This window comes from Ovis canadensis, chromosome 8, assembly GCF_042477335.2.
Source record: "Ovis canadensis isolate MfBH-ARS-UI-01 breed Bighorn chromosome 8, ARS-UI_OviCan_v2, whole genome shotgun sequence".
Lineage (NCBI taxonomy): Eukaryota > Metazoa > Chordata > Mammalia > Artiodactyla > Bovidae > Ovis > Ovis canadensis.
Window position 1 is genome coordinate 91,115,738 of NC_091252.1, and position 26,175 is coordinate 91,141,912.

The window sequence follows — 26,175 nt, forward strand, 5'->3', positions numbered from 1 at the left end:
GACTGCAGCATGCTAGGCTTCCCTGTCCTTCACCATCTCCCAAAGTTTGCTCAAATTCATGTTCATTGAGTCGGTGATGCTATCCAACCATCTCATACTCTGTCGTCCCCTTCTCTTCCTGCCCTCAGTCTTTCCCAGCATCAGAGTCTTTTCAAATGAGTCGGCTCTTCACATCAGGTGGCCAAAGTATTGAAGCTTTAGCATCAGTCCTTCCAATGAAGATTCAGGACTGATTTCCTTTAGGACTGGCTGATTTGATCTCCTTGCTGGCCAAGGGACTCTTAAGAGTCTTCTCCATCACCACAGTTTGAAAGCATCGATTCTTTGGCCCTCAGCCTTCTTGATGGTTCAACTCACATCTGTACATGACTTCCCTAGGTAATACCTGAGGTGACTTTGTAACATTTCATTGTGGTATCTTCAGAAGTACATTTTCTATGAAATTCTCAGCTAACATTCGCTTTTCCAACTTAGAATTACCAGAAGTATTCTTAAAATGAATTCTGATTTTCTAAGATGGCAAGATACTTTATTTTTAAAATCTCGTTATTTTAACACTGCATTGTTAGGTGTGATTTTCGACATCCCAGCAAGGAAAGCTGCAATCTCACCAGCTGCCATTTCACTTATGGTGCATTTTGTCAGATCTTATTTGATACGGTATATGCGAGCTATTAATGTGGATTCTACAGCCCCCAAAACTGTTATTTTTCAGGGTTGCAGAATTGTATTGTTAGAGCTTGTGGTGCAAATAGCAGTATAGAGATTTCAAATAAGTGAACTTGAGAGTCTCAGTATTATCTTGGGCTGTTTAGCTGTTAGTGGAGCCAGACGCAGAACACCAAGGTCACAGGTGTGATCTGTTTCCTCTTATCTGTGAGCTCGGTCCACACACGCTTTACGTGGCCATCCTTCAGTGCAGACCCTTGGGGCAGTGTGATCCTCCCAGGAACTGCAAGCAGAAGGCTCGCTCTACTAATGGGTAGACCAGTAGTTCTCATGCAAGCCACACATCAGCATCACTTGAGGAGCTTTTAAAAAATACTCCTACCTGGGGCCCCAAATATTTGGATTCCTTTGGTCCAGCCATGTGTATTTCCTATGTGCTGTGCTGTGCTAAGTCACTTCAGTCGTGTCCAGCTCTGTGTGACCCTATGGACTTTATAGCCTGCTAGGCTCCTCAGTGCATGGAATTCTCCAGGCAAGAATACTGGAGTGGGTTGCCATTTCTTTTTGAAAACTGCCTTTTGGCTGCATTGCTCTGTTTGGCTTTTGCTGTGTCATTAGGCTTCTAGGGCATGACTGAACAGTTAGGAGTTTCTTCAATAACCTTGAGATCTGATTGTTTCAAACATGATAGGAGACATTTTGAGAGATCAAGTCGCATTCTAATCAATGCCTTAAGACCCACGTCTGTTTTCTTTTTCCTTTAAAATTGATTTTGAATTGGAGGATAATTTCTTTGCAATATTGTGTTGGTGTCTGCCATACAGCAACATGAATCAGCCCTAAGTATACATATGTCTCCACCCTCTTGAATCTCCCTCCCACCCCCCACTCCATCCTACCCTTCTAGGTCATCACAGAGTACCGGACTGGGCTGCCTGTGTTATATAGCAACTTCCCTTCAGCTATCTGTTTTATATATGTTAATGTGTGGGTCTCAATGCTCCTCTCTCAGTTCATCCCACCCTCTCCTTCCCCCGCTGTGCCCACAAGTCTGTTCTCTGTATCTGCATCTCTATTCCTGCCCTGCAAACAGGTTTATGAGTACCGTTTTGCCTGTCTGTTTTCTTGTTCTTTGAAAGTTTACCCTGAATGTGAACATCTTCTGACAGGTGTTGCCAGCAATATGCTTGTGTTACAGTTAAGGACAGAAACAAGGGGTGCTGTGTATCTCCAAGGAGAATCGTTAGTGCTTACACATGCTTGAACTGTTTTAGAAGTAAATTACTTCAGATGTGTCTCTGTGTCTAGTTGGAGGCTTAGTATCTGCCACTTGGTTCATTTAACTTTTGCACCAAGATGCGTGTCAAAATACGAGAGAAGTGATTACTTGAAAGAGGCCAGCAGTCTGGGTGTCCTCCTCATAGACATCTGGGGGGGCCTTGCTTTCACCCCCGTCTTGAGTTGGGCTCTGTACGCTACTGGGCTCTGTCTTCCTTGTGCCTTTGGCTTGTTCTCTGGTTCTCCCTTGGAACATGCTCCTTCCAGGATCATTTACAATCCACTCTTCACTGACGCCTTCCAGACAACCTGTTTCAACGTGGTGCTCTCATTCATTTCACGGATGTCACATTTCTTGTTTGTTCCACACAGGCTTGTGTTGGTTTCCAGTCTGCCATAGGCTGGGCTTCGGCATTTCTTACCTTGGCAAGTCTTATCTTCTCGTGCAGGGCGTGGTTCCTATTTCTTTGGAGACAGAGCAGGTCCTCGGTTGGTTCCCACTGGATTTAGTTGAAAGTCTAGCCAAAAGATCAGTGTTATGTGTCAATGTTGATTGTCTTATTTCCATCATATAAAGACACTGTTTTGGGGGGAGGTGGGTGTAGAATAGGGAAGCAGAGAAGAAGGGAGGGCAGGTGTCCTGCTGTTACTTTGAGCCACTTAAGTGGGTCAGATGACAGTTTTTATAACAAATTGGCCACTGAGGTTGACCTGTATGCTTGTGTGAGTTGTCAGCGTTCTGAAATATCTAAGCAAAGAAAATAAACTCAGTGGGAATCTAGAGGTGCTTCCGACTGGTTCACGTTTTTACCTGAGACAGTGATGGAAATCAGGCATGGAGACATCTAGCTGAAGAAAAGAGAGTTTTAGTTGAGCTGTTAAGAATCAATGGATATTGTAAAGTAAAATAAAGTAAAAATAAAAATTAAAAAAAAAGAATAGATGGATATTGACCATGCGTATTAGGACTAAGCTGCCTTGTTACTCAGTAATAACATCAGTCCCAACAGAGGTGGACTCAACACTGAGCCCTTGGGGGTGATGAGAAAGAAAGGCAGGCTCCTGCCCTTGACTAGTTGCCAGGCTGGCAGGTGGTAAATTGGGCTGGATCTTGTGTGTTGGAGGAATGGAAAGAAAGAGAAGTAAAAAAAGATATTTTGTGTGTAATCTGATGATGCTCCAGGCAGGTGGTGGCATATAGGAAGAGACATATTTGAGACTTTAAACCACTAGCCTCTGGCAGGAATATACAAATGGGTTCTCCCAGAGAAGGCTTTCATGCTGCGCTTAAACCCAAGCAGGAACTTTTATAGAACGCTGTTGATCCTTGCAGACATTCCAGCTCCTCCTTGTCTTTTAAGCTGTGTGATTCTCTTCCCATGTCCTAGACTGAGAAGCCTTTTTTCCCCCATGTCCTGTGTTCGGCATGAGGCTGCTTCCTGCTGAGAACATGCTCAAGGTTCGCTCCTCCCTGAAGGTTCCCATGGACCTCGGCAGGCTTTGCTGTATCGCTTGCTTCCCACCTGTGCCCTCTGGTGGGCTCTGTACCCCATCGGAGTGGGGACCTTATCTTTCCTACATGACCTGACCCCTACTCCCATTCCTAGCAGAGGCAGCAGCTCACACTTTAGCTCCTCACACTGGGACTTGGCTCAAGGCTACATAACTCCAGGGGGGGATTTGTAGGGAGCACTCCAAGCTCCCTGTGATCCAGCCTCCCTGACACTGCTCTCCCTTTCCTGGGTCTCCCAGGGCTGTTTAATGTGGGTGAGCTCCGTTTGGTCAACCATTGAGGGGACAGAGTGGACCGTCTGTCTGCATGGTGCTCTCACAGAGCCTTGACCTTGATTGTAGAGCAGCCTCAAGTGTATTGCAGAGGGTTAGCTCTGTGCTTTATTCTCTAGTCTCAACACTAAAGAAGCATCTGTCACACAGCTTCTGTGAAAGTGGAAGAGTGTCATGGGTAAGTACTGAACAAGTGTAAGTTTGTATCTTCACGACCGGAACCTTGAGTGGTCGCCAGCAGGGTTTGAGATGACTGAAGCTGGATGCCCCCAGTCAATGTCCCATGAGACTCCCAAGAGGGCGCTGGGCAAAGAGAGCCCCCGTGTCCTTGATGGGAGGCTGATAATGATGGAGGACATTCTGTGCCTCTTGTTCCCTCCCAGAGTGCTGAGCAGATCACCGCGCTGTGTAGGAATTGTAACGACACCCAGACCAACGGCATGGAAGGACCAAGGGAGGGTCAGGACCCTCCTCCGAGGCCACTGGCTCGCCACCTCTCTGATGCAGATCGCCTCCGGAAAGTCATCCAGGAGCTCATGGACACAGAGAAGTCCTATGTGAAGGTAACAGGAGATGCCGCCGTGATTCCCTGCTCCCCTCCTGTGATGGCCAGCTGCATGCTGGCAGGGGCTCCTGGCTGTATCTACCCAGGACCCTGCCACTCACCAGGGAGATGCCTGCTCCTGGAAGTGGCAAATTGCTGCCGGAGGGGGCGGGGGGGCGAGAGGGTGGAGGAGCTGAGCGGGCTTGCAGAATTTAGACTCCCCGCTCATTCTGTTACCACGGTAGCTTTCACTATGGAAACAGATGTTCTAGTTTGTCATTTGCAATCTGTGGGAAGGGAGCCTGCTCTGGTTTAGGGAAAGGGGGACGGAGATCACTTTAGGTGATGAGGAACCAGGGAGCAGCGTGTTCACAAGCGGCTGCTGGCATAGGCCCCAGAGGGCAGGCCTCACCGTGCAGGACAGAGCCCCACAGGGGAGGCACCGGGCATCACTTGGGCATCCCCAGCCACCACACAGAGCAGCAGCTGGGCCTTTCACAACCCAGGGAGACCATTTATTTATCTCAGGGGCTCCAGTTAGTAGTTTGGGAAACATTTTACAAAAAATGCGGGTGCCTGGGAAGACAGAGTTCTTTTGCTTGAAGTATTTGCTGGAACGATTTTAAACTCGCTTCCTCGGCCACTTGCTGGCAGCACAGAATCCAGGCTTGGCCTGGCCTCCACCTGCCGGCGCGGCCTTGGGCGGCCCCCTCTGAGCCCCTCATGGGGTCTGAGACAGGGGCATTCTTGTCCCAGGACTCAGTGTCTAACACATTGAGTGGCTTTGGCACATGCGCCAGTGTGCACACACATGCTCTCACCTTTCTGCACAGACATATCTGAGCTTCCGCCACTTATTAACATCACTATCATTTTATCTGAACTTTGCCAGAGCCTCACGCAGGGCCTTTGGGAGAATGAATGAGGCAGCCTGGGAGAACTACCCCTGCACCTTGTGGTCCTGCAGGGGACAAAGGAGAGCGGCAGAGATGGCAGTTTCATGGCCTTTCCCGCCACGTCTCGTCCCGCATCGAACGTGGGGAGATGAAGTGCATGTCCAGGGAGTTGACAGTGGCTGTGCCCGGCAGCTCCCACAAGGTTCTGGAGGCTTCTAACTTTAGCAAGCTCTCCAGAACTGGATTTCTTGATTGTAAGAGGAGTCAGATGTAGTCACCTACTTCTAATACTCTGTGACTCAAAATTCTTCAGAATCAGTGAACAAGAAAAAGAAATCTTTCCCATCACTAAATTATATGCTGGTCTTGGCTTCAAATTATTAAAAACAAAACAAAACTTACCTAAAGAGTTTTGTAAATACCTCAACTCCCACTATTCTGTGCTGTCAGAGCCCAGGTTTAGTGAAGACTCAAAGATGGCCTAGATAGTAAACATTATGATGTTCATCTCTGGAAAATTTTTCTTGCGCTTGAGTTTGGGAGTTTGAAATTCTGATAATGCATGAAGCTGAAGAGCTCCTGAGACCTCGACCTGTCCTCCTCAGCTCAGCTGTCCACACTGCAGCCGTCGCCCAGCTCCCTGAGGCAGAGGAGGAAGCCGGGTTGTCTGGCAGACGTGGCCATGCCTGACAGAAGTTCCTGCCCAAACCTCACTTATCTGCAGGGAAAGGAGTGTTCCTGCTGCAGCAGCTGAAAGATCCTGGCTTTGCCAGTAAAACATTCAAATACACAGAGGAGGTGATCGTGCCATAAAGAAAAATGTAGAATGCAAATGCCGATTGTATTGTGCTGTTAACCTCTTTGAATTAGGTGAGCAAGGAACCACCGCCTTCAGGGCCTAGTTTCTCAACCAGACATAAGTGTCATCGTTCTTAACACCAGTCCGAGATGCGGCCAAAGCGATACTTGGGTGTTTGGGAGACTCACGGGTTAAAGACTGTCATCTTTTGTCTTTTAGGATCTGAGCTGCCTCTTCGACTTATATTTGGAGCCACTTCAGAGTGAGACCTTTCTTACCCAAGATGAGGTAAATAACTTCCTTTACTCAGTCCACCGACCCACAGGTTAGTCTCTGCTTGCCCTTTAGTTCAGGGGTCACCCAACTCCTGGGCCGTGGTGCCAGTACTGGTCCACGGCCTGTTAGGAACTGGGCCACACAGCAGGAGGTGAGCAGCAGGTGAGCGAGTGAAGTTTCATCTGTATTGACAGCCACCTCCCATCGCTTGCATTACCGCCTGAGCTCTGCCTCCTAAATGCCCTCAGTGGGGCATTCGATTCTCGTAGACGTGAGAACCCTACTGTGAACTGTGCGTGTGAGAGATTGAGATCCTTCACTCCTTGTGAGAATCGTCCTGGAACCATCCCCTCCCTTCCACCCCTGGCTGTGCAAAAATTGTCTCCCATGAAATTGATCCCCCAAAAGGTTGGGGACTGTAGTAGACCTCCTAGATTTTATCTAGTGGTCCCAAAGGAACATAGAGACTTAGGGATCTTCAGAGAGACCTAGGCGTGGCCTCCTGCAGAGCTGTTTATGTGCCTTCTGTCCCCTCAGGCACAGTGGCAGGAGTTAAAAACGACTGTGCCCTTTTTGTAGTAGAAGGTGTGACCCAAATTACCTTTTAATATGTGACTTTTTAGTGTTAACTCACAGTTATTCATTCTTTCTTACTGACTTCCATTCCCTCCCAACACTATACCCTACCTCTCAGTTTGAATTCTGAAAACTTGACATCCCCTTAAAAACTTATTCTAGAATTACAAGGACCCGAGACGTATATAACCCTCTGTGTATGAACTCTATCCGTCATGAATATGCTGTCTTCTTTAAAGGATTTACTTCTGTCTCCTTCTTGGTGAATGACTGAATGACTGTGATTCATTTGTGCATCTGGGAGTTCAGAGTGGTGTCTAGATCTTTATCGCTAACACCCTCTTTTCAAATCCTGGTCTTCACTCAGATGGAGTCACTTTTTGGAAGTTTGCCAGAGATGCTTGAATTTCAAAAGGTGTTTCTCGAGACCCTGGAGGATGGGATTTCAGCGTCGTCTGACTTTAACATACTTGAAACCCCCTCGCAGTTCAGAGTAAGTATTTTAGATGTAGGTTTAAAGCAAATATAGGTGGGTACAGTCCAGAGTTCTCCCCTGGAAGAGAAAGCGGTGTCCCTTGACTGTTGAAAAGATAAGTTTGGTGCTGTCATTCCTCTGGCAGATGGCAAAAAAAGGCTCCGCTTCTCCCTCGAGTGAATGGTCTGGGAATCAGGTGTCTGGGCAGCCCGGCTTTTATGGAATCTGCCTGTTGTTGACATGTCCGTGCTCCCTATTCAGCTCTGCCCAAGGCTCTGCAGGGCGATTGCTTCTGAGGCAGGAGCACTTCCTGCATCTGATTCTGCATCTCTGTGGTCGTGTGACCTTGGGAAGAAAGCATAGGTTCTATGGAGCCCTGTCTCCAAGTGGGCATTGGTGACTGGCAAGAGGACTCCCCGGTGACTCAGATGGTGAAGAGTCTGCCTGCGATGCAGGTAGATCAGGTTTGATCCCTGGGTCGGGAAAATCCTCTGGAGGAGGAAATGGCAACCCACTCCAGTATCCTTGCCTGGAAAATTCCATGGACGGATGAGCCTGGAGGGGTATAGTCCATGGGGTCACAAAGAGTCGGACATGACTGAAGCCACTTCATTTTTTTTCCCATGAGGTCCTTCCAGGGAGGGAAAGGTGGAAGGCTGTAGAAAGGGACTAAGGAAATACACAGCGAGCATCATTCTTCCTAAGTAAGGCAGAACTGGCTTTATTAATGAGCCTCTCAGATTATTTATATCCTGCCCTGTCGGATGTATTTTTTTAGATAGAACTTTCTTGTCCTTGACTGCACATTGTGTCAATAGGTTCTGTTGCCAGAAACTTCTCAGTCAGCCTGAAGATCTGCCAGAGGCATGCCTGGGCTGTCGTCCATCAGCCGGGCAAGTGGTGCTCCCTGGCTTCAGTCAATACCTTCCTGAAGCACAGTGCCCTGGTGTCTGAAAGACGAATACTCAAAGCGGTCAGATGCCAGGCCAGAGCCAGCAGACATTGAATGAACCATGTCTGATGTAACTTTGCCTCTCTTTCTAGAAACTGCTGTTTTCCCTCGGAGGCTCTTTCCTTTATTATGCGGACCACTTTAAACTATACAGTGGATTCTGTGCTAATCATATTAAAGTACAGAAGGTTCTAGAGCGAGGTAAGTGGCTCACATTTTATAGCTATACTTTTGAAATTGTTAATTAGAGCAAATTTGTATTCATTAAGGATAAGTGTGATTTTAATGAGGTATGCTCCATTGTTGCCCCTGAAATGAACAAACATCAGAGGGGGAGGTTCCAAACTCATTTCAGTTTTCTGGTAACAGTGGATGTGTGTGCCTGAGAACAGAGATGTCGCTTGGCTATCACTTTGCTGTTAGATCACATCTGCATTCTTTTTTTTACCAATGCTTTTTTTCCTTGCTCTAAAAACTTTTAACCAACCATATAAGCCCCTGGAGGGAGTAGAAAGCAATGTATGATGTTTTCTTTCTTGTTAACCTTTTTCTTAAGCCTGAGGATCTACTGCAAAAAACCACCATGAGATAACTACTACCAAACTCACAGGACATGTGTTAACTAAAATGAAAACCTCTTAAGTGAAGCTGGTTTTTATCACAGCCCCTAGCTTGTCACTGAAGTACCTTTTATCTCTCTGCGTTGTTATCCTCTTATTTTATTTGACTGACTTTAACCGAAGACTGTTACGTTTTTGAAGTCCAAGTAGACAGGGGTAACAAGCCCGTCTCGCTCTCCCCCTTCATGTCAACAGCAAACATTACTCTGTGGAGCTGGAGAGATGCCTGAATTTTGGCCCCTGACTTGCAGTGGGTCAGCGTGGGCCAGACGGTCAGTGCACTGATTCTCCTGGGTTTTCGGTGACCAGCCAGCCAGTCAGCTCAGCCTGGGAAGTCTGTCCAGAGATTTGATGGCCGCAGGGACCTTCTTCATGTGCAGGATATTGGAGGGAGTGTTTGTGTCACAGTCCCCATCACCAAGTCAACAACCCTATGCCCAAGCTATTCCTGTAATAGCTATTGATGAAAATAATAAACAGACAGTAACAGGAATAGGAGAAAGTTTTATTTGAGCCAAACTGAGTAGGGTCTGAAACAGCCAGACACAAGTGAGCACAAGGACCCTAGCCCAGAAGACAGCTTCTCTGATTGCTCTCTCAGGATTTGCTCCAGAGAAGCAGGGCTACCAGCAGAACAAAGAATACCAAACAAGTCAAGAATACATTCCTTCAGGGCTTTAAGAAAACCAGATCGGCACGTACAGAGCTAGTCAGTATGGCCTTGGCACCTGGGAAGGGAGTTTTATCATGGAAGGAGGACCAGCATTGGTGTCCCAGGTTGGGAGGCATTTAATCTTTATTTTTAACACAGATAATCTTTACTTCTGGTCAGTGTACCTTTTCTTTAATAATTAAAGAAGATGCACAATGTCTGTTTGATAATTCACAAACAGGCTGTTGGCATAAAATTCAAGTTAACTCAGGTATAAGCCAGGATGACTTCCCCAGACCTCAGTGCGTAAACATTTCTTTTATTATGCCCCGAACCAGAAATGCTTAAATGTTATTACCAAAAGCTTCTTTCAGTCATCACACAACTCGTTAGGCATGGGATTAGAATTCTCAAACTTGTCTCTCTCAGAAGATAGGTTTCTGTCTTGTTCTTCGGAATTCTCATTTCTGGTGGCAGAGATGAGAGGACACTTTTAAGCTCAAGGTCATGAGCAGCAGTAATTCAGTCTGCATGGAGACCATCAAACAGATACAGGTCCCCAGAGGTCGCTCCCGTTCTGCGGGGGTCCTATAGTGGAAGGCATTTTATGAAAATGTATGTCATCCTAGTTAAGGTCATCTGAACTGTCTCCAGGAAAGGTCACCAGGCTACCTGCATTCTCTCAAGTGTACTTGCAGATCCTGTTTAGGATCTGAACCCACTGAATCTTGAACTCTTAATATAAAATTCCCAGGAGAAAGAAATGATTCCCCCGAGAGGTGAATGCCTCCTTTGGAGTTAAGGTTGCCCTGTGTGCTTCCTCTTGGGAAGATTTGCCACCTGTCTGGAAGCCAGTGAATCAGGGCTGTTTTCCGTGACAGTGGCAAGTGTTTGAGAGGCTTTTGTATTGGAACTTTTTTAGTTGTGTCAACAGGTTAATAGCAGCCAACTACATTTCGAGCCCCTTCTCTCTCTCATCAAATGCTTCCTAATGGCATTGCCATGAAGAATCTGGAGTTTGTGCTTCCATGTGTCTATTTCAGAACCAGGGAATGGTCTCTATGGTATCATGAGGGTGTGGAGGGTTCCTCCAGACACTGACAGTGTTCAGTCATGTCCATGGATGCAGTTCTGCCCTTCAGTTTAAATCCAGAACTTCATAGCATCTTAAAATAGGCTCAAGTTGGAAAATGAAGTCTTAGAGTGCTACCCTCTAGATGAAGTCTTAGAGGTTAACAAGACATAGCCCAAATCTATCTTCTCTGGTTCTTTAAACCAGAAACAACTAATTTCCTCTGAGGAATATCTTCTTGGCAATATAATAAACTAAAAGCATACAGATGGTTTGCTCAGTTCCTTGTCACGGAGATGAACGGTCATCTCACCATCCATGCTGTCTCGTAGCCATATTCAAAATGGTACTGCACCTCCTACAAGTTGTATTTTGCCTTTTGTGTAAAACCCCAAATAAAGGTTTGTCTTCATTCAAATTGGCTGAATTCCAGCAGCTGGTGGACCAGTGCCAGCATGTGGAATCCAAAGCAGCAGCTGAGGTGTCCACAAGCACTCTGAAAACGTTAAATGCACTTGGGCTCATGAGTGTCCTTCATGAAACTGCACAGAGAGGGGGTTTTCCCTGCCCGGGGCGGGTCTGAATCTGGTGGAAGGTTTAGACTGCTCGGAGATGTGGAGGTGGAAGCTGTAATGCTTGTCAACTTATTTTTAAAGGAAAAGGAAAAAAAAAGATCTTGCTTTAAAAATAGCCCTTAAGTGTACAAAATAAGTCTGTCCTAGGTCAGTGGAAAAAAAAAAATACTGGTTTGTTTTGCTCTATGAATCTTGTGAACGGTATGGTTTAGGTTTGGATAGTACTGTTTTGTGGCTTTATGAATTGTTTGGTATAGACGCTGAAAAAGTGAGTTTCGATCTGTGGGTCTGCAGGTGAACGTGCCTTTAAAGTCAGACTCCGCTGCATTTTGACCCCATGTTCTTCTTTGGTCTGGGGCTGGGGCCCTTCTGGCAGCTGAGTAAGCTCCCTTTGTTTGTGGGATTCGTCACTGAGCGGTGACGCGGAATCCTTGTTGACAGCGAGTGTGTGACCCACTGGTGCAGTTGGTTTTTTCCTGGAAGGATGTCAGTAGGAGGGCTGTAGCAGTGGATCATCTTTAATTCCATTAAAACCTAAAGGAAGTGGAATTTACATCATCCTGCTGTGCTCTTCTAAGGGTCTTTTAATCCATCTGCTTGCAGCTAAAACTGATAAAGCCTTTAAGGCTTTTCTGGATGCCCGGAACCCCACCAAGCAGCACTCCTCCACGCTGGAGTCTTACCTCATCAAGCCAGTTCAGAGGGTGCTCAAGTACCCGCTGCTGCTCAAGGAGCTGGTGTCCCTGACGGACCACGAGAGCGAGGAGCACTATCATCTGACGGGTAAGCAGCAGGGCCCAGGGGGACCTGACGGCCGCCACCCCTGGCCTGCGCGCTCCTCTCTTCCTCTGCCTGGTGTCACATTCGGAACATTTCTCAGCATCGTGATTGTTCCCCTTTAGGTACCATTTCGTGTATGCAAACAGCTAGGTATTATGGCCACCCCTGTAGATGGGCACAGCATTTGGGCAAAAATCATCTCACTGGAATAGCCCCCGGGAGGGACGACTCCATTTTCAAAGAACATAATTTAAGCTCAGGGAGTTGAAATAAATTGCTTCGGGTCATGTGTCTAACAAATAGGGCTACCAGGACCTGTGCCCGGGCCTGTTTCCCCACAACTTTTGAGGTTCTGTGTTGTTTGCTGATCCGTTCTGCTGTGTGAGGCTCCACCTTGTGGAGAGCTGTGAGCGGAGACTGAACTCCCAAGGACAGATGCAGCATTACAGCTGACGCCAACGTGTCTTCTTGGTAACCTCAGAAATGTTCTATCAGCCTAAGTTTGTCAAATACACAGGGCCCCTCACTTTGATAGTAGAGTGGAAGGACTGATGCTGAAGCTCCAATCCTTTGGCCACCTGATGAGAAGAGCTGACTCATTGGAAAAGACCCTGATGCTGGGAAAGATTGAAGGCAGGAGGAGAAGGGGGCGACAGAGGATGAGATGGCTGGATGGCATCACCGACTCAACAGACACAAGCTTCATCAAACTGTAGGAGACAGTAAAGGACTGGGAAGCCTAGCGTGCTGCAGTCCATGGGGTTTCAGAGTCTGATACGACTTAGTGACTGAACAGCAATGAGTATCCCTTAAAGAGATGCTGTTTGGAGAGTAAAGGGGATTTGTTCCCCATGTGTCAGAACTAGGAGATCCAGTTAAGCTGCACCTGATAAGCACATGGAGAGGGAAACAAACTTACTAATAAATACTAGTATTACTGAATAGCAAACAGTGCAAAGTGTAAATGAAACGGTTTTTCTGTGACAAGCATATTGTATCATAAGTAATAAGGATAAACTTTTTGGCATGAAAGTTAAAACTTAGAAAGGATACAAATTATGACTAGGATTAAATTGCTGCGTATAATAGTTCACTTTGCACTGAGATGGTCTTTAAAAGGGGTCTGTTAAAAAAAATTGTCTTCTGAAAGTCCCTCTTCTAAAGATGGAATTAAAATCCTGAATCAGAAGAATAAGATATGAAAAATAGTGAGTTTGGAGGTGACTTGAAATTTTGCTTTTTGACCTTGACAAAAATCATCGTCCCTCACATGCCCATGTAGAAAGTTCAAATTAACACCAAACATAAATGCAAACAGTTTCTCTGGAAAGGGGATATTTATGGAGGCTTTTGTAAGTTCTTGTTGAAGAACTGTCATTGATCACTATTCCAGTTAAGTGGTCTGGGAGGAGGGTAAAATTTAAGAGCAGGTATCCTATGGCTAATCGGCCTTGGGTTTAATTCTGGCTCCTCCTTATGTCTGGCAAAAACCCCCCTTTGCACCTGAATTTTCTCATCTGTAAAATGGGAGCAATAATAGGTCCTATTCTGATTGCATTGCTGTGGGGATTAAATGAGATGCCTCATGTAAATCACCTAGGAGAATATGCCAGATAGAAAGTGCTCAATAGGTGGGAGCTGTTACTGTTAGTGATGCTTTTTATTTGTACTCTGCCTCATTTCAAGGAGAATTTGAGGTGGAAGATAGTTTTGCTGTTCTTCATTATAACTAGATTACCATAAGCTATATAAGCCCTACCTGAATGATGCTACTCTTAGTTAAGAACTGTTCTCAAATTCTGGCTTGAATCTTAAGGTTTTTCATTATTGCTGAAGGGTAGGATTTCAAACAAATCAAAACTGTAAAACAAATTATGACTGTGTATTTTGCAGAAGCACTAAAGGCAATGGAGAAAGTAGCCAGCCACATCAATGAGATGCAGAAGATATATGAAGATTATGGGACCGTGTTTGACCAGCTTGTAGCAGAGCAGAGTGGAACAGAGAAGGAGGTCAGTAGGATTTTCGGATTCCGAGAGGCTGAATGCCTGTGACCATGGGTCTGGAGGTGACCTCCAGACCAGGCCACCCAGTTAGGGCCTTCCTACAGGAGAAACTACTTAAAATTTTTCTTTTTTGATCCTAATGCTTATAATAAGCCACACGATTTAGGTGTAAATATATAAAATTGATTGCATTGGTCTAAAGACGTAACCATCTGTTCTGTTAATAAATACTATACCAAAAGAACTAGTACCTAGCTCGTATCCATATCTCTTCCTCCTTTTCCTGTGGAGCGTGAGGTCAAGACAAACCCCAGAGGCTAGACTATAAATGGAGAGCTGGGGCTGTAGGAGGGGAGGGGAGGGGAGGGATCAGCATGTGGAAAGAGAACTGAAAGCTTTTCCTTTTTTTCCCTTTTCTAACCTCAAGTATTGGTGGCTACCTTCTTACTTATAAAAGCAGTTTAAGTGGAATTTGACAATTTCCCTACTTTTCTTCTCTGGCTGGATTACCAAATTTAGCATCTTGAGCTTTAAAAAGTCTACACATAAGGAGCAATGTAGTTTAAGTAGAAAAAAGCAAGAACAGGAAACAGCTGGAATTTTTTTTTAAATTATAGTCAGTTTCAATGTTGGTACCTCTTTTATTAGCAGGCCTTATGTGGTTTCAAAGGCACTTGAGATGAACTTTGACCCTGGGGTGGGAGGAATGTCATCCCACAGGTCACATACAGTGTGTGTGCCTTGGAGCAAAATGCCTTCACCTTTATTTTTCAGTGTGGTGCTTAGCTTATATTTTCAAACCTGCTATTTAGGCCCTGTGTTCATGGGAACCATAAAAATGGAACATACTTGACTTTTAGCCATGACCATATATGTGTGGTTCCCCTCTCTCCTGAGCGACCCCCACCCCTGGATTTCCTTGTCTTCTTGATCTCGTTTTTACCATTTAGGTCACAGAACTTTCAATGGGGGAGCTTCTGATGCACTCTACAGTGTCCTGGTTGAATCCATTTCTGTCTCTAGGAAAAGCCAGAAAGGACCTTGAACTCACAGTATTTGGTTAGTATTCCATTCACAAGAATATAAACTTGAGGGGCTGGCAAGAATGAAGAACTTCCTAAACCCACCAACTCCTGATTTCCAGGACTTAGAGTCACTGCACTAAGGGCTTTGACTTAACGTGGGCCGCTTCCAGCTCTTCAGAAGCCTTGCCCTGCACACACATGACCTTCTTCTCCCTTCTGCTGCTTGGCTTGGTGGATCTGGCCAAGTGTTACAGGAACAGAGCTCCTGGGTCTGTTTTTGAAATCTGTCATCTTAGTTTGCTGCACTCCAAAATGTCTTAATTCCCACCGAGAGCTGGGAGAGGGGGCATAGACTGTGTGTTCTCACTGAGATGAACCCCATGTCCTCAGCTTCTGATAAAACAAGAATTCAGAAAACAAAATGCCAGGATCTCGTTCAAACAATAGCTTTTAAATAAGCAAGTACTTGTGCATGATTCAAATATGAACAGAACGAAGTACTATTTATTCACCCGTGTGTCAGCGTTGTGGAAACTTGAAGAGCTTTGTTCTATTAAAATATTCAGCTTCAATTCAATGTTAGGAGAATTTGTATTAAATAATGACATTTCTTTCTCTTCTCTTTAGTTTTTAAGAGAGCTGTCATATTGGTTTATAAAGAAAACTGCAAACTGAAAAAGAAATTGGTAAGACATGAATTAACTTTGGTTAAAGCTAACTTTGTGAACTGTACCTTCCTGGTACTTAACTGGGAAGCCTGCTAAGGACCAAGGCCTGGCCAACTGATGTGGCTTATTCCTGGGGTAACTGAGCGAATCAGATACTTGGGGTATTTCTTATTCTCCCCATCAAAGATGTTTGTTTGAAAAGATGTAATACCCATTCTGGGGGCCTACCTAGAAAAGCAGTTTTTCTGTCCCTAAAAATGACCCATGTTTGCTCCATACAAGTCAGTCAGACTTTTGGTTTCTTTTTAGAGGTGGTAACATGAGGTCATAGGAGGCTTGCTTGTCATTATTGCTCAGAAGCCTAGGACTTCTGCTCCCCAAACTACAACTCTGCCCTGTCCACATCCCATCGGAGAGCTTCCTCAAAGCTGGGGCTCACCTGACCAATTCCCTTCTGCATTCTGAGCCCCACACAGCGGCAGGTCTGCACCAGGGACAGCACCCAGTTCCTGCCATGTGCACACGTACCCTGGGAGCCAGCTTGCTTTAACCCTGCTCTTGGGGGGCTTTCACCTTACAGCCCTCAAATTCCCGGCCTGTGCACGGCAATGCCGACTTGGATCCGTTTAAGTTCCGCTGGTTGATTCCCATATCTGCGCTTCAAGTTAGACTGGGAAATACAGCAGGTAATTGTTGTGTGTCGTACAAATGCCAGAAAAAAAAAAAAAATCTTCAGGGAATTTTCAAACTATGGAATGAAAAAATAGGAGGAAGGAACCTGGGGATAACTTCTGGTATTTTACAGGCAAGGAAAATGAGGACGAGACATTGTTGTGATGTCTCTTTACAGGCTTTGGAGGAAGTAAATGCTAGAGGATGACTTTTCTTTGCCAAATACTTCTCTTCATTGTTTTCTTATTTTCACTGTTTATGGTTTTCAACATTTTCCTAATATCCTAATATCTAACATTTCTAGTTATTCTAATAATTTTAGGGTAATATCTATCCCTAAAATTTGTTAAAGAAACACAGGTCCACAAATTTTTACAAAAGTTGAAATACCAGAAAATTCCTTAAGATTCAGCAGTATTACAAGTGATACAGAAAAAAATTTTCCATGCAAAATGTTCAGAGATCCTTCTAGAATAACCCTGTTCTGGTGACAGTGCCTCTGGTGATGGAAAAGACCACCAGGCTGAGGCCTGCAGTGACAGTCTGGGTCCCTGTTCAGTTTTTGTGGGAAGTACTCATGTTTCCTGGACCATGATTGAGTGTGGTGCTGGCTGCCTTACCTAAAGTGCCTGAGTACATCCTATTGTTCCTTCCAAGGAATGAGGTTGAAAAATGGGGTCCACTTACCTCTTTCCCAGAGATAGGGCAAAAGCACCAAGGTGGATGGGAAATGTCAGCAGGAAATGTACAAAAAGTAACTAAACATATTTAACTTTTTGTAACTATTGTGGAAGTCATACACAGACTTGGGCCCCAGAAGAAAATGATGAGAGTCAGGATTGGGAATACTGAACTCTTTAAAAAAAGTTACTAGAGTGTGGGTTTCAAGTTTCACCAGTGTCCTTTATCACAGCATCTCTGGCAGAGTTGCAGCCCCTGGCTTCTTTCTACACAGGGACAGAAAATAATTCCTTATGGGAGCTGATCCACACCAAGTCAGAAATAGAAGGACGCCCAGAGACCATCTTTCAGTTGTGCTGCAGGTATTACTGCCTTCCGAAAATGAGAGCCTGTGGAAATGAGACAGAGTTATGTTCTCTTAAAAATAAACCCATTTTTAGTGCCCTCTTGAATTTTGATGACTTCAGGATCACACCCCCACTCTGCAAACTGGCAACTGCGGCTCTAGTAGAATAATACATTGATTAAATATACAGCCAAAGCTTAGTGCCTGCAGGAAGTTCAAGGACGATCAGTTCTCCTTTTGTAAGTGACAAGAGACCGCGGCATGCAGAGGCTGGGCAACTTGCTGTCAGTCTGCCCTCATGCAGCACGGGAGGGCAGCAGACAAGGGGACGCTGGGTGAGAGCAGAAACCACCAGTGTTTTCTCTCCCCTCCAGTGACAACGAAAGCAAAACCAGCATCGTCAAGGTGATTCGAGCTATTCTGAGGGAAAACTTCAGGCGCCACATAAAGTGTGAACTGCCCCTGGAGAAAACATGTAAGGATCGCCTGGTACCCCTTAAGAACCGCGTTCCTGTCTCAGCCAAATTAGGTGAGAATTCGTCTAGCCTTGGGTGTACTCAGGAGAACATGATGACCTTCTCTGTAAGCACGCATGCTCTTAGAACAGGGGAGCCAGTCATCACTTTGTAAATGATCTGCAGTAGCTTTCTAAGCTGTAAACCAGACCCCAACACACAGGACGGAATGAGGTGGTCACTGCCATTCTATTTAAGAAACCTAAAGCATGCCTCTCCCCACTTTATACAGTATAACCACCCCCAACCCCAAATCCTTGTCTCCACTAGCTGACAGTCTACACTTCCTATCTTCTCTCTTCCACTGAGATATACTGGAGTTGAGGGACTTGGTTCTGCTCATTGCCACGTTGGCTTTGCCAACAGTGCAAAGCCTCTAGAGAAGGTCAATACTAAGTAAATAAAGGTCAAAAAATCGAATATACCCACTCTTAGTAAACCCACTGTATAGATAAGCATTCCAAATCCTGCTGCTCTTAAACTTTGTTTTTTAAAACTTTTAGCTTTCTATATAGCTATTTCATTAATACCACTGATCTAGTTTTTAGTCTTGCAAAATGTATCTCTTATTTTTGGTAGTTTGACCTCTTCAGAGTTACCATATATTTTCTATTTTTTCCTCCACTGGCAAAATAAGCTACAGCCATCAAAAATATACTACTGTCAGCAGAAACACAACTGAACTCCCCCTCTTCCTTTCAACCCAAGAGAAAGGAATTAAACACAAATACACGTGTGTGCAACTCAATATTCTTGTTAAATCTCAAAGTTGATGAGAAATCCAACAGACAGTTCTCATGAGAAAACGAGCATTTTTCAATCTTTACCTGAGCAGCAATGGAAATAAACAGGTGGGAAGGTGGGCAGAGAAAGAATGTAATCTTAGTTCTGAAACTACAAAGTACTTTAGTAAAAGAAAGGAAACTAGATTTTATTAGCCACTAACTTTTAAATTTATTCATTAGCAAAATAAGAATCCTAGCCCTTATGACACTTCATCACTTATTCTATCTTAATAATTAAGTTCTGATAACTGATCATCCAAAAATGCCAAATTCCCCAACTTTAAATTTCAACTACACGTAAGTAAAAAAGGTCCATATTTGCAGTATCTACATTTTTTTTTTTTTGGCTCAAGTCCCAGGACAGTTGGTAACTGAAGTGAAATGAAAAAATGTTAATTAAGATGTTAACTCTCATAACCTCCAAAGCCAACATTACACATTCAGAATCAGTTCCTCCGTCATAAGGGAATGTGTGCTTTTCTCATTGCAGCTTCATCCAGGTCCTTAAAAGTCCTTAAGAATTCCTCCAGCAGCGAGTGGCCGGGGGAGCCAGGCAAGGGCAGCTCCCTGGACTCGGACGAGGGCAGCCTGAGCAGCAGCACCCAGAGCAGCGGCTGCCCCCCTGCAGGAAGCAGGCAGGACACCCAGCAGCACCCCCACTCGGGCCTGGCCGACTTCTCCGACAGTCTCATCAAAGAGAGCGACATTCTGAGCGACGAGGAGGAGGACTACCCCCAGGCTCGGAGGCAGGGCAGCCCCACCAAAGACATTGAGATCCAGTTCCAGAGACTGAGGATCTCTGAGGACCCCGACGCTCACCCAGCTGAAGAGCCGCCCGGCAAGGATGGGCAGCCCAAGCTGGTGCGGGGGCACTTCTGTGCCATCAAACGCAAGGCCAACAGCACCAAGCGGGACAGGGGTACCCTGCTGAAGGCGCAGACGCGTCACCAGTCCCTGGACAGTCATCCTGGAAATGCCAACCTTGATCTCAGCTCTGTCCTCGAGCGAGAATTCAGTGTCCAGAGCTTAACGTCGGTTGTCAACGAAGAGTGCTTTTATGAAACAGAGAGCCATGGAAAGTCCTAGCACAGTCCAACCCAGATATGGGTTACATTGCTGGTTTCACTGTTAAACTGGTGGCGAAATGAAAATTGCAGAAACACTATTCATTAGGTTTTGTGCAGGATACATTTTCCCACAAATAGCTGTAAAGACTTAAGTTATTTTAATTTATTGTGGATCAGAAAACTAGCTTAAACTGGTCAGAATTTGTAAATTACTTAGTTTATATTCCTTTTGAGCAGGTATCAAAATTATTTAGAATCCTTAAGACGAATGCATTCTAATTTATGTAGAAAAAAGTGGGGAAGTTGTGATTAATAGCTTTTAAAAGGTCATTTTTTCTCCAATACTTTCTTTCAACTATTAGGTTTCACTTTATTTAAAGCATATTTAAATTATTCTAATGTGGGTTAGGGGTACAATGTGCAGAGACTTCATTTTTGTAAGGTTGTAATAGATGCTGTTTATACTAAACATGTCACATCTATGCAGTATATATATGTATATTAAAGCTTGTACTGTATCTTACTTGATATTTATTCTCTTTACCAAGCTGTAAAAGGGGAGTAAGTCACAGCTGTGAGCACATATGAGAAGTTCAACACCTGGCAGGGTGGCAGCCCCTGAAGTAGCAGCTACAGTCTGCAGCTCTCCTTGTCATCCTCTTTTTTCTGACTTTTGCCTGAGTTCTTCTCTGAAATTGTAAGCAAAGAGGTGTGGGTCTTCATCACACATTTTTCGGTACACATCGCAGAGGCTCTTAAAATGTGAGACAGTGAGTTGGGTAGGTCGGAGAGTCGGGTCCACATCTGCCGACTCTAACAGTTTTCCTGTGCTTTCTAATCGCTGAGCTTCAGGGAATAACATTCTGAAAGGAAGAGGAAAAAAAATCAGATTTCACTTAAATTCTACAAATGATGCTGCTTCCTTCTCCCCTCCTTTGAAAACGGCATGGTTCCGACATTAGGGAGTGGAAGAGGAGCCTCTGCAGTGACCTGCGGGCCCCAAGCCCATGGAGGAGGCTCTGCTTACACCACTGGCAACAGGTATGAACCCCCCACTGAGGGCGGAGCTAATCTGACAATGTGAGAAAAATCTTTAAGGGAAATTTATCATATGCTCAGCTGCATTCTCAGAGAAATACAAGTTTGTGCCTCACATTTTAAATATAAAAACTACATATTATTTCTGGTGCAGTTTTGATTCTCTGTCACTTGAATTTACCAGCCTAAAGTTAGAAAACATGTGAAAATAGAAAGTTATTTTCCTCTTTAACTGAAGCATCCTTAAAATTGACTCAAGTATAAATTGTAAATTTCATCTAACAATCAGATTATTGTTTTAAAGTGAATAGTGAAACTGACTGAAATATTGCAAAGCTACACCTAGATTCTGTTTTCTTCTCAGAGATTCAACAGAACTTGTCTCAAAGGGCTTGGAAGACGGCGTGGCAAGAGGAGACCGAGCTTTCTTACAGGCTGATGGTCTTCTCAACCAGGAACGCCAGGTCCCCACATGTTCAGGGTGAGTTGACTGTGTTCAGCTTCATGGCAAGCAGGGGTCTGATCATAATTTCTGTGATCTGAGACTGCTGTGTGGTGTCACAAGACTTGGTCCATCTCTGCACAGGGGGTGGCATGTGTGCCATGAAAGGAGCTCATTACTTAGCTGGGGGTTGTCTTGGAAACGCTAGGGCCAACTCTGGGCTCAGGCCCGTTCCAGGACTGCTACACTTAGGATGTACTTTCCATGATTTTTTTTTCCCCTCCCTGATCTCCAGCTTGTGTCCGACTTGTGGCAAAGCATCCTGGCGGGGGGGTGGGCGGGGGCGGCGGTACTGCGGCGAACCAGAGGGGTGCCTTCACTCTAATGGTACCAGGATAGCCAGCGGCATCACCAACTAGAGAAGTAGTAACTTCCTGGTGAGCATGAACACTGGCCTAACTAGAGCCAGCCAACGGCAGGCTGAGGATTCTACCTGTCCTGTCAGAGCCTCAAGGGTGGGTCTGTGGATTCCAATGGTTTCAGGAGGCAGCTGTCCAGCTGGGCCTGAAATAATTTCACATGCTAAGGGGACTCTTCACAAAACCAGAACGAGAGAACTGAAATGGAGCTAGCTTTTAGAAAATAGTGCGTGCCAAGTCACTTCAGTCATGTCCGACTCTTTGCAACCCCATGGACTGTAGCCCGCGAGGCTCCTCTGTCCATGGGATTCTCTAGGCAAGAATACTGGAGTGGGCTGCCATGCCCTCCTCCAGGGGATCCTTCTGGCCCAGGCTCGAACCTGTGTCTCTTTACATCTCGTGCACTGGCAGGCAGGTTCTTTACCACTAGCGCCACTGGGAAGCCCTGGAAACTAGTATATGCCTCTAAAGCTAAACTGATGTAAAGAACTACAGTTGACTGTATTAGGTGGATATCTTAAAAACACACATTTGCTTTCCTGCCTTCTTAGACTATGTGGGCCTAGTCACTTGTTTTCCTGTCACTGGCTACCTTGAGGCCTCTCAGGCTCACACACAGGAGCTTTCTGTTAATAAAAACAGATACACACGGATCTCACGGATACTCCAGACGTTGTTCTGGCTACTCAGAAGTTATCTTTGCTTCCTAATTTTAAACATGTCCTTAAAATCTTCAAGATATAGCAGCCTGATGGAAAGAGGGCATTAAAAAACCCACTTAGACAGTGTGTGATAGGAGATACACACATATTTGGTCTCTATCCTAGGTTCCTGAGACAGAGCTTCTAAAATCTTTGGAATTTCCTGAGTAGGGGGTGACAGGAACATCGTTTGTTATTCATAACAAGCCCCTTTTGATCACACCTGAGTTCTGTGCTAACGAGGTGATTCTTGGTGGCCCCTGGAAAGCATGAGGCTAGGGGACTCAATTATGTGACTGAAGGATGCACCACTCGCTGCATGTCTGAGGAAAGAAGAGCTGGAAAACTGAGCTTGATCGCCAGCGGCCAAGGCTTTACTCAGTCCAGCTTGGGTAATGAACTTCATAAAACCCCCAAATAATAGGGTTAGGAGAGCTTCAAGGCTGGTGAACACACGAGGTGCTGGGAGGTAAGAAACCTTGAGAGGGCATCCCACCCCCAAACCACGTGCTGGGCCTCTCCTCCAACTCTGGCAGTTCCCAAGTTACAGCCTTTAAAACCAATACATGAAGGTAAGTGTACTATGAGCCATTCTAGAGATTATTGAGGCTGAAGATGGATGAGATCATGGAAACTGCCAATTTATAGCCAGTCAGAAAATACCAGCAACAGTCTGAGACTCGCCACTAGTGTCTGAAGTGGGGACAGCCTGGTGGCACTGAGCTGAGGGGCTGCGTTAATACCAGGCAGTGAGTTATCAGACTTGAATTAAATTGCATGACACCCAGGTGGTGGTTGGAAAATTAGGGAATTTTCTCGTGTTGGAGAAAACACCACATGTGTAGTGACAGAAGTGTCAAAAGTAACAACAGCTCAGACGGTTTGAGTCCTGAGTGAAATCATGACCTCCCAGTACAGGCTCACTGTAAACTGTGTGATGTCAGTTTTAGTTTGTACTTACGACCAAACAAAACCTCCCAGTGGCATCTGCGGTTAAGACAACGTTTTGCTTTCTCCTCAGTGGCTGTCAAAGTTTGTTCATTGCAGGATCTGAACTAAGGGTAATATTTACAGGCAGTTTGAACAATCATAAAAACATTAGTTCTTAATCTTGGAAGGTGATTGAGGAGTGTGTAAAAAGTGCTACCGAGCAGGAAAAAACATTCTTACCCGAGCCCTCGATGGCAGTATTTCCTTCGGAACTGAAAGGCATTCTGAACCACCTTCTCCACCAGCTTGAAGGGCTGCTCGATCCTGGGCTGGGGCAGTGGGGTGAAGTGCACCACGCCCGAGTCCACCTTCATTGCCAGAAAACACACAGCATTTTACTGCCTGGTGCAGTATATTAAACGGTTTATCCTCGTACAGCGCAGGAGGGTGGATCTCCTCCAGGCATGTAAGATGCACACTCGCCTCTGAGCTGCCGCAGGGACTCCCAGTTGGCTGCATCTGTTCTGTAATGGCAGCCACTAGGCCTGTGCTTAATAGTCACTTAATTTTAGAATGCGGTTCTTACAATGGCCATTTAAGATTAATCCAAGTAATCTTTAAAGTCTGTTAGGCAGGTAACAGCATAACAATATTAAGCTTTTGAATGAGTGAAAAAATAAGCTGCAGCAGCAGTTCCGCAAGTTAGGCTGGACTTCAAAAGCCAGAGATGTGGCAGATGGGCCCCCAAGGGACCACTCAGCCCTAAACTCCCCAGAAAGAACATCAACTAGGACACCACTTCTTTCGGATACAGACACTGATTAATCAGCTGGATCGAATTCATGCTCGTTGTCTGCATGGCCACATAACTTTCTGCTAATAACTTTAAATGTCCCACGAGGCACAGGCAGGAACCAAATGGAATGGAAACCACCAAAAATACTACTGTTTAAGTGTTAAGCTACTACCAGCTGTTGACATTCTTTATCAGAAAATAAAACTTCTCAGGCATATCCCTATTCTAAAAATGGACTTACAGTGGTTCACAAGGATATATTCAAAACAACGCTAGAAAAATACTGAAAGTAAAGACTAGGAGAGGAAATAGTCAAAGCAGCTACGACACACACAAGCCTGACAGAGACGTGGTCTAGGAAGTGGGAAGTCTACTCATAATTTACAAACGCATCAGTCTCTAAGGGATTATTGCTAAACCTGCTTCTTAGAACATCAGAGGCTAAGAAAGTCCAGCAATTTATCAAGTATGGGCCATACCACCACTAGTCAAAAGGAATCCTATGTTTTAAAACTCACAGGGGTTATCACGTTCTCTCGGGAGGACATGCTCCTAAATATCCTTGTGGCTACAAAATTATTCCTTCAAATGGGCCTGTAACATATAAGGATGGGGCAACTTCTGTTGTTTGTTTTCAGGTTGGAGGAAAAGTATTCGCACGTGATATCAGGATGTGTGGATGAGAAAGACCCAAGACAACCAACCTGGATGTGCTTTCAGAGGCGCCAGAGATGTTTCTCCTGCTAGGTGGGGTCTGAGCCGCCTGGAACCACCCTGCTGACCTCCCTGCGCCCCCCCTACCCCCATCCCCATCACTGAGGCTGGCAAATGCTGAGAATGTTCTAAGCTGGAGAGTGAAAGCTGGCAATGGAGAGACTTTGCACCTGAAAATGCTCCCTAAAATGTCCATCTTCAGACTGTTTTAGTGTGATTATATGCCTCGGGTGGAACAGTTATTCTTCCACCGCAGAGTGACTATCTCAATGTTCTTATTAAATTTTAATAGTTTTTTTCAAATTGTGCTGTGTTTCTCCAAGTTCACAAACAAGCACTTCCTTTCCTGTAGGAAACCAAGTGTTTCAGCTAAAAGGCCAGGACTTTCCTTAGAGCTTCTCAAAAACACCACGGAACAGGATCCAGCGCCCAGAGAGGCCTGTGGTCAACACAGAGGAGAGGGGCACGGGAGAGCACATGGGACTGGGGATCGAGTGAACTCAGCTGTTCTAGACCGTTCTCTCGACGCTGCCCACCCCTTTCTACCACCTGCGCTCACTGGCATTCCTGTCCTGACTACTCATTCTGCCAACCCTCTATGACTCAGCCCCTTGAACCCTTTCAATCCAATCCTTCCAAATTAGTTCTGAAAGGATTCTTCCAGTCAGCAGCCTGCCAGTCTCCAGAGAAAATAATTTTTTAGTAAACTGAGATAAAATTAAACCCTACCCAATTAAACCCTACCCAACCCTAAACCCACAAAATATTATCAAAACTCTAATGTTCAAATACTATTACGACCAAAGGGCACGAAAACAGGGATAGATGCATTCTCCTTCCAGGAAGAAACCGCCACTCCTACAATCCTTGGATTTAAAAATGTGGCCTCATCTTTATTTGCCTGATTTTATTCCTTTGAGATATAGCTGGTATTTACAAATACAGGCAGCATCTGTTTTTTAGTTTTTAAAAAGTTTAAAACCCAGTATAAACAGAGCAGCACTCCATATAAACTGTAGCAATAGACTTCTAAAGTTTGAATATAACTTTGATACCCAGTTAAGCTGGCTAATAGTATGTTTCAGATAAAAGGAAATCTCCACTCACAATCAAATACAGTCACTATTTAGCAGAGGATCACAGAAAACTCAGGCAAAAAGGCTCTTCCAGCAACGTGTCCTGCTTCTCTGGGAGACCTACACCACCCTCTTTTCTATACCTGCCTCCAAACACACTTCTCAGAGTCATGCTGTAGGATGGAGCCCATTTTCTGCAGAACCACAGGAAAGCTACTTGGTAACTATGGTAATAGATTCAAAAATGCTTTTTACTTGTAAATGAACGCTTATTTAAAATTACAACCATTAAACTTCCTTGCCTGAGTTTTAAGTCTGTTAAAGGGTTTGATTCCAAAAAAGAAG

The 26,175-nt window shown here is 45.0% G+C and overlaps 2 protein-coding genes across 3 annotated transcripts in view; one reads left to right on the plus strand and one right to left on the minus strand.

The window, feature by feature from the left end:
• The window catches only part of TIAM2 (TIAM Rac1 associated GEF 2), a 241,298-nt gene extending 216,241 nt beyond the window's left edge, over positions 1 to 25,057 (plus strand). The window contains exons 17-30 of the mRNA XM_069598772.1: positions 4,116 to 4,295; positions 6,191 to 6,259; positions 7,191 to 7,316; positions 8,343 to 8,451; positions 11,773 to 11,952; positions 13,843 to 13,961; positions 14,906 to 15,014; positions 15,608 to 15,666; positions 16,229 to 16,334; positions 17,276 to 17,363; positions 17,722 to 17,876; positions 19,138 to 20,755; positions 21,117 to 21,233; positions 24,679 to 25,057. Coding sequence (XP_069454873.1) covers positions 4,116 to 4,295; positions 6,191 to 6,259; positions 7,191 to 7,316; positions 8,343 to 8,451; positions 11,773 to 11,952; positions 13,843 to 13,961; positions 14,906 to 15,014; positions 15,608 to 15,666; positions 16,229 to 16,334; positions 17,276 to 17,363; positions 17,722 to 17,876; positions 19,138 to 19,733 — 1,896 coding nt within the window. The 3' untranslated portion in view covers positions 19,734 to 20,755; positions 21,117 to 21,233; positions 24,679 to 25,057. The remainder of the gene's footprint in view (positions 1 to 4,115; positions 4,296 to 6,190; positions 6,260 to 7,190; positions 7,317 to 8,342; positions 8,452 to 11,772; positions 11,953 to 13,842; positions 13,962 to 14,905; positions 15,015 to 15,607; positions 15,667 to 16,228; positions 16,335 to 17,275; positions 17,364 to 17,721; positions 17,877 to 19,137; positions 20,756 to 21,116; positions 21,234 to 24,678) is intronic.
• The window catches only part of TFB1M (transcription factor B1, mitochondrial), a 61,585-nt gene continuing 54,006 nt past the window's right edge, over positions 18,597 to 26,175 (minus strand). For both annotated transcript variants that reach the window (XM_069598779.1, XM_069598780.1), the window contains exons 6-7: positions 23,485 to 23,612; positions 18,597 to 20,577 (exon numbers count right to left, since the gene is read on the minus strand). In XM_069598779.1, the coding sequence (XP_069454880.1) occupies positions 20,367 to 20,577; positions 23,485 to 23,612 (339 nt within the window). In that variant the 3' untranslated portion in view covers positions 18,597 to 20,366. The remainder of the gene's footprint in view (positions 20,578 to 23,484; positions 23,613 to 26,175) is intronic.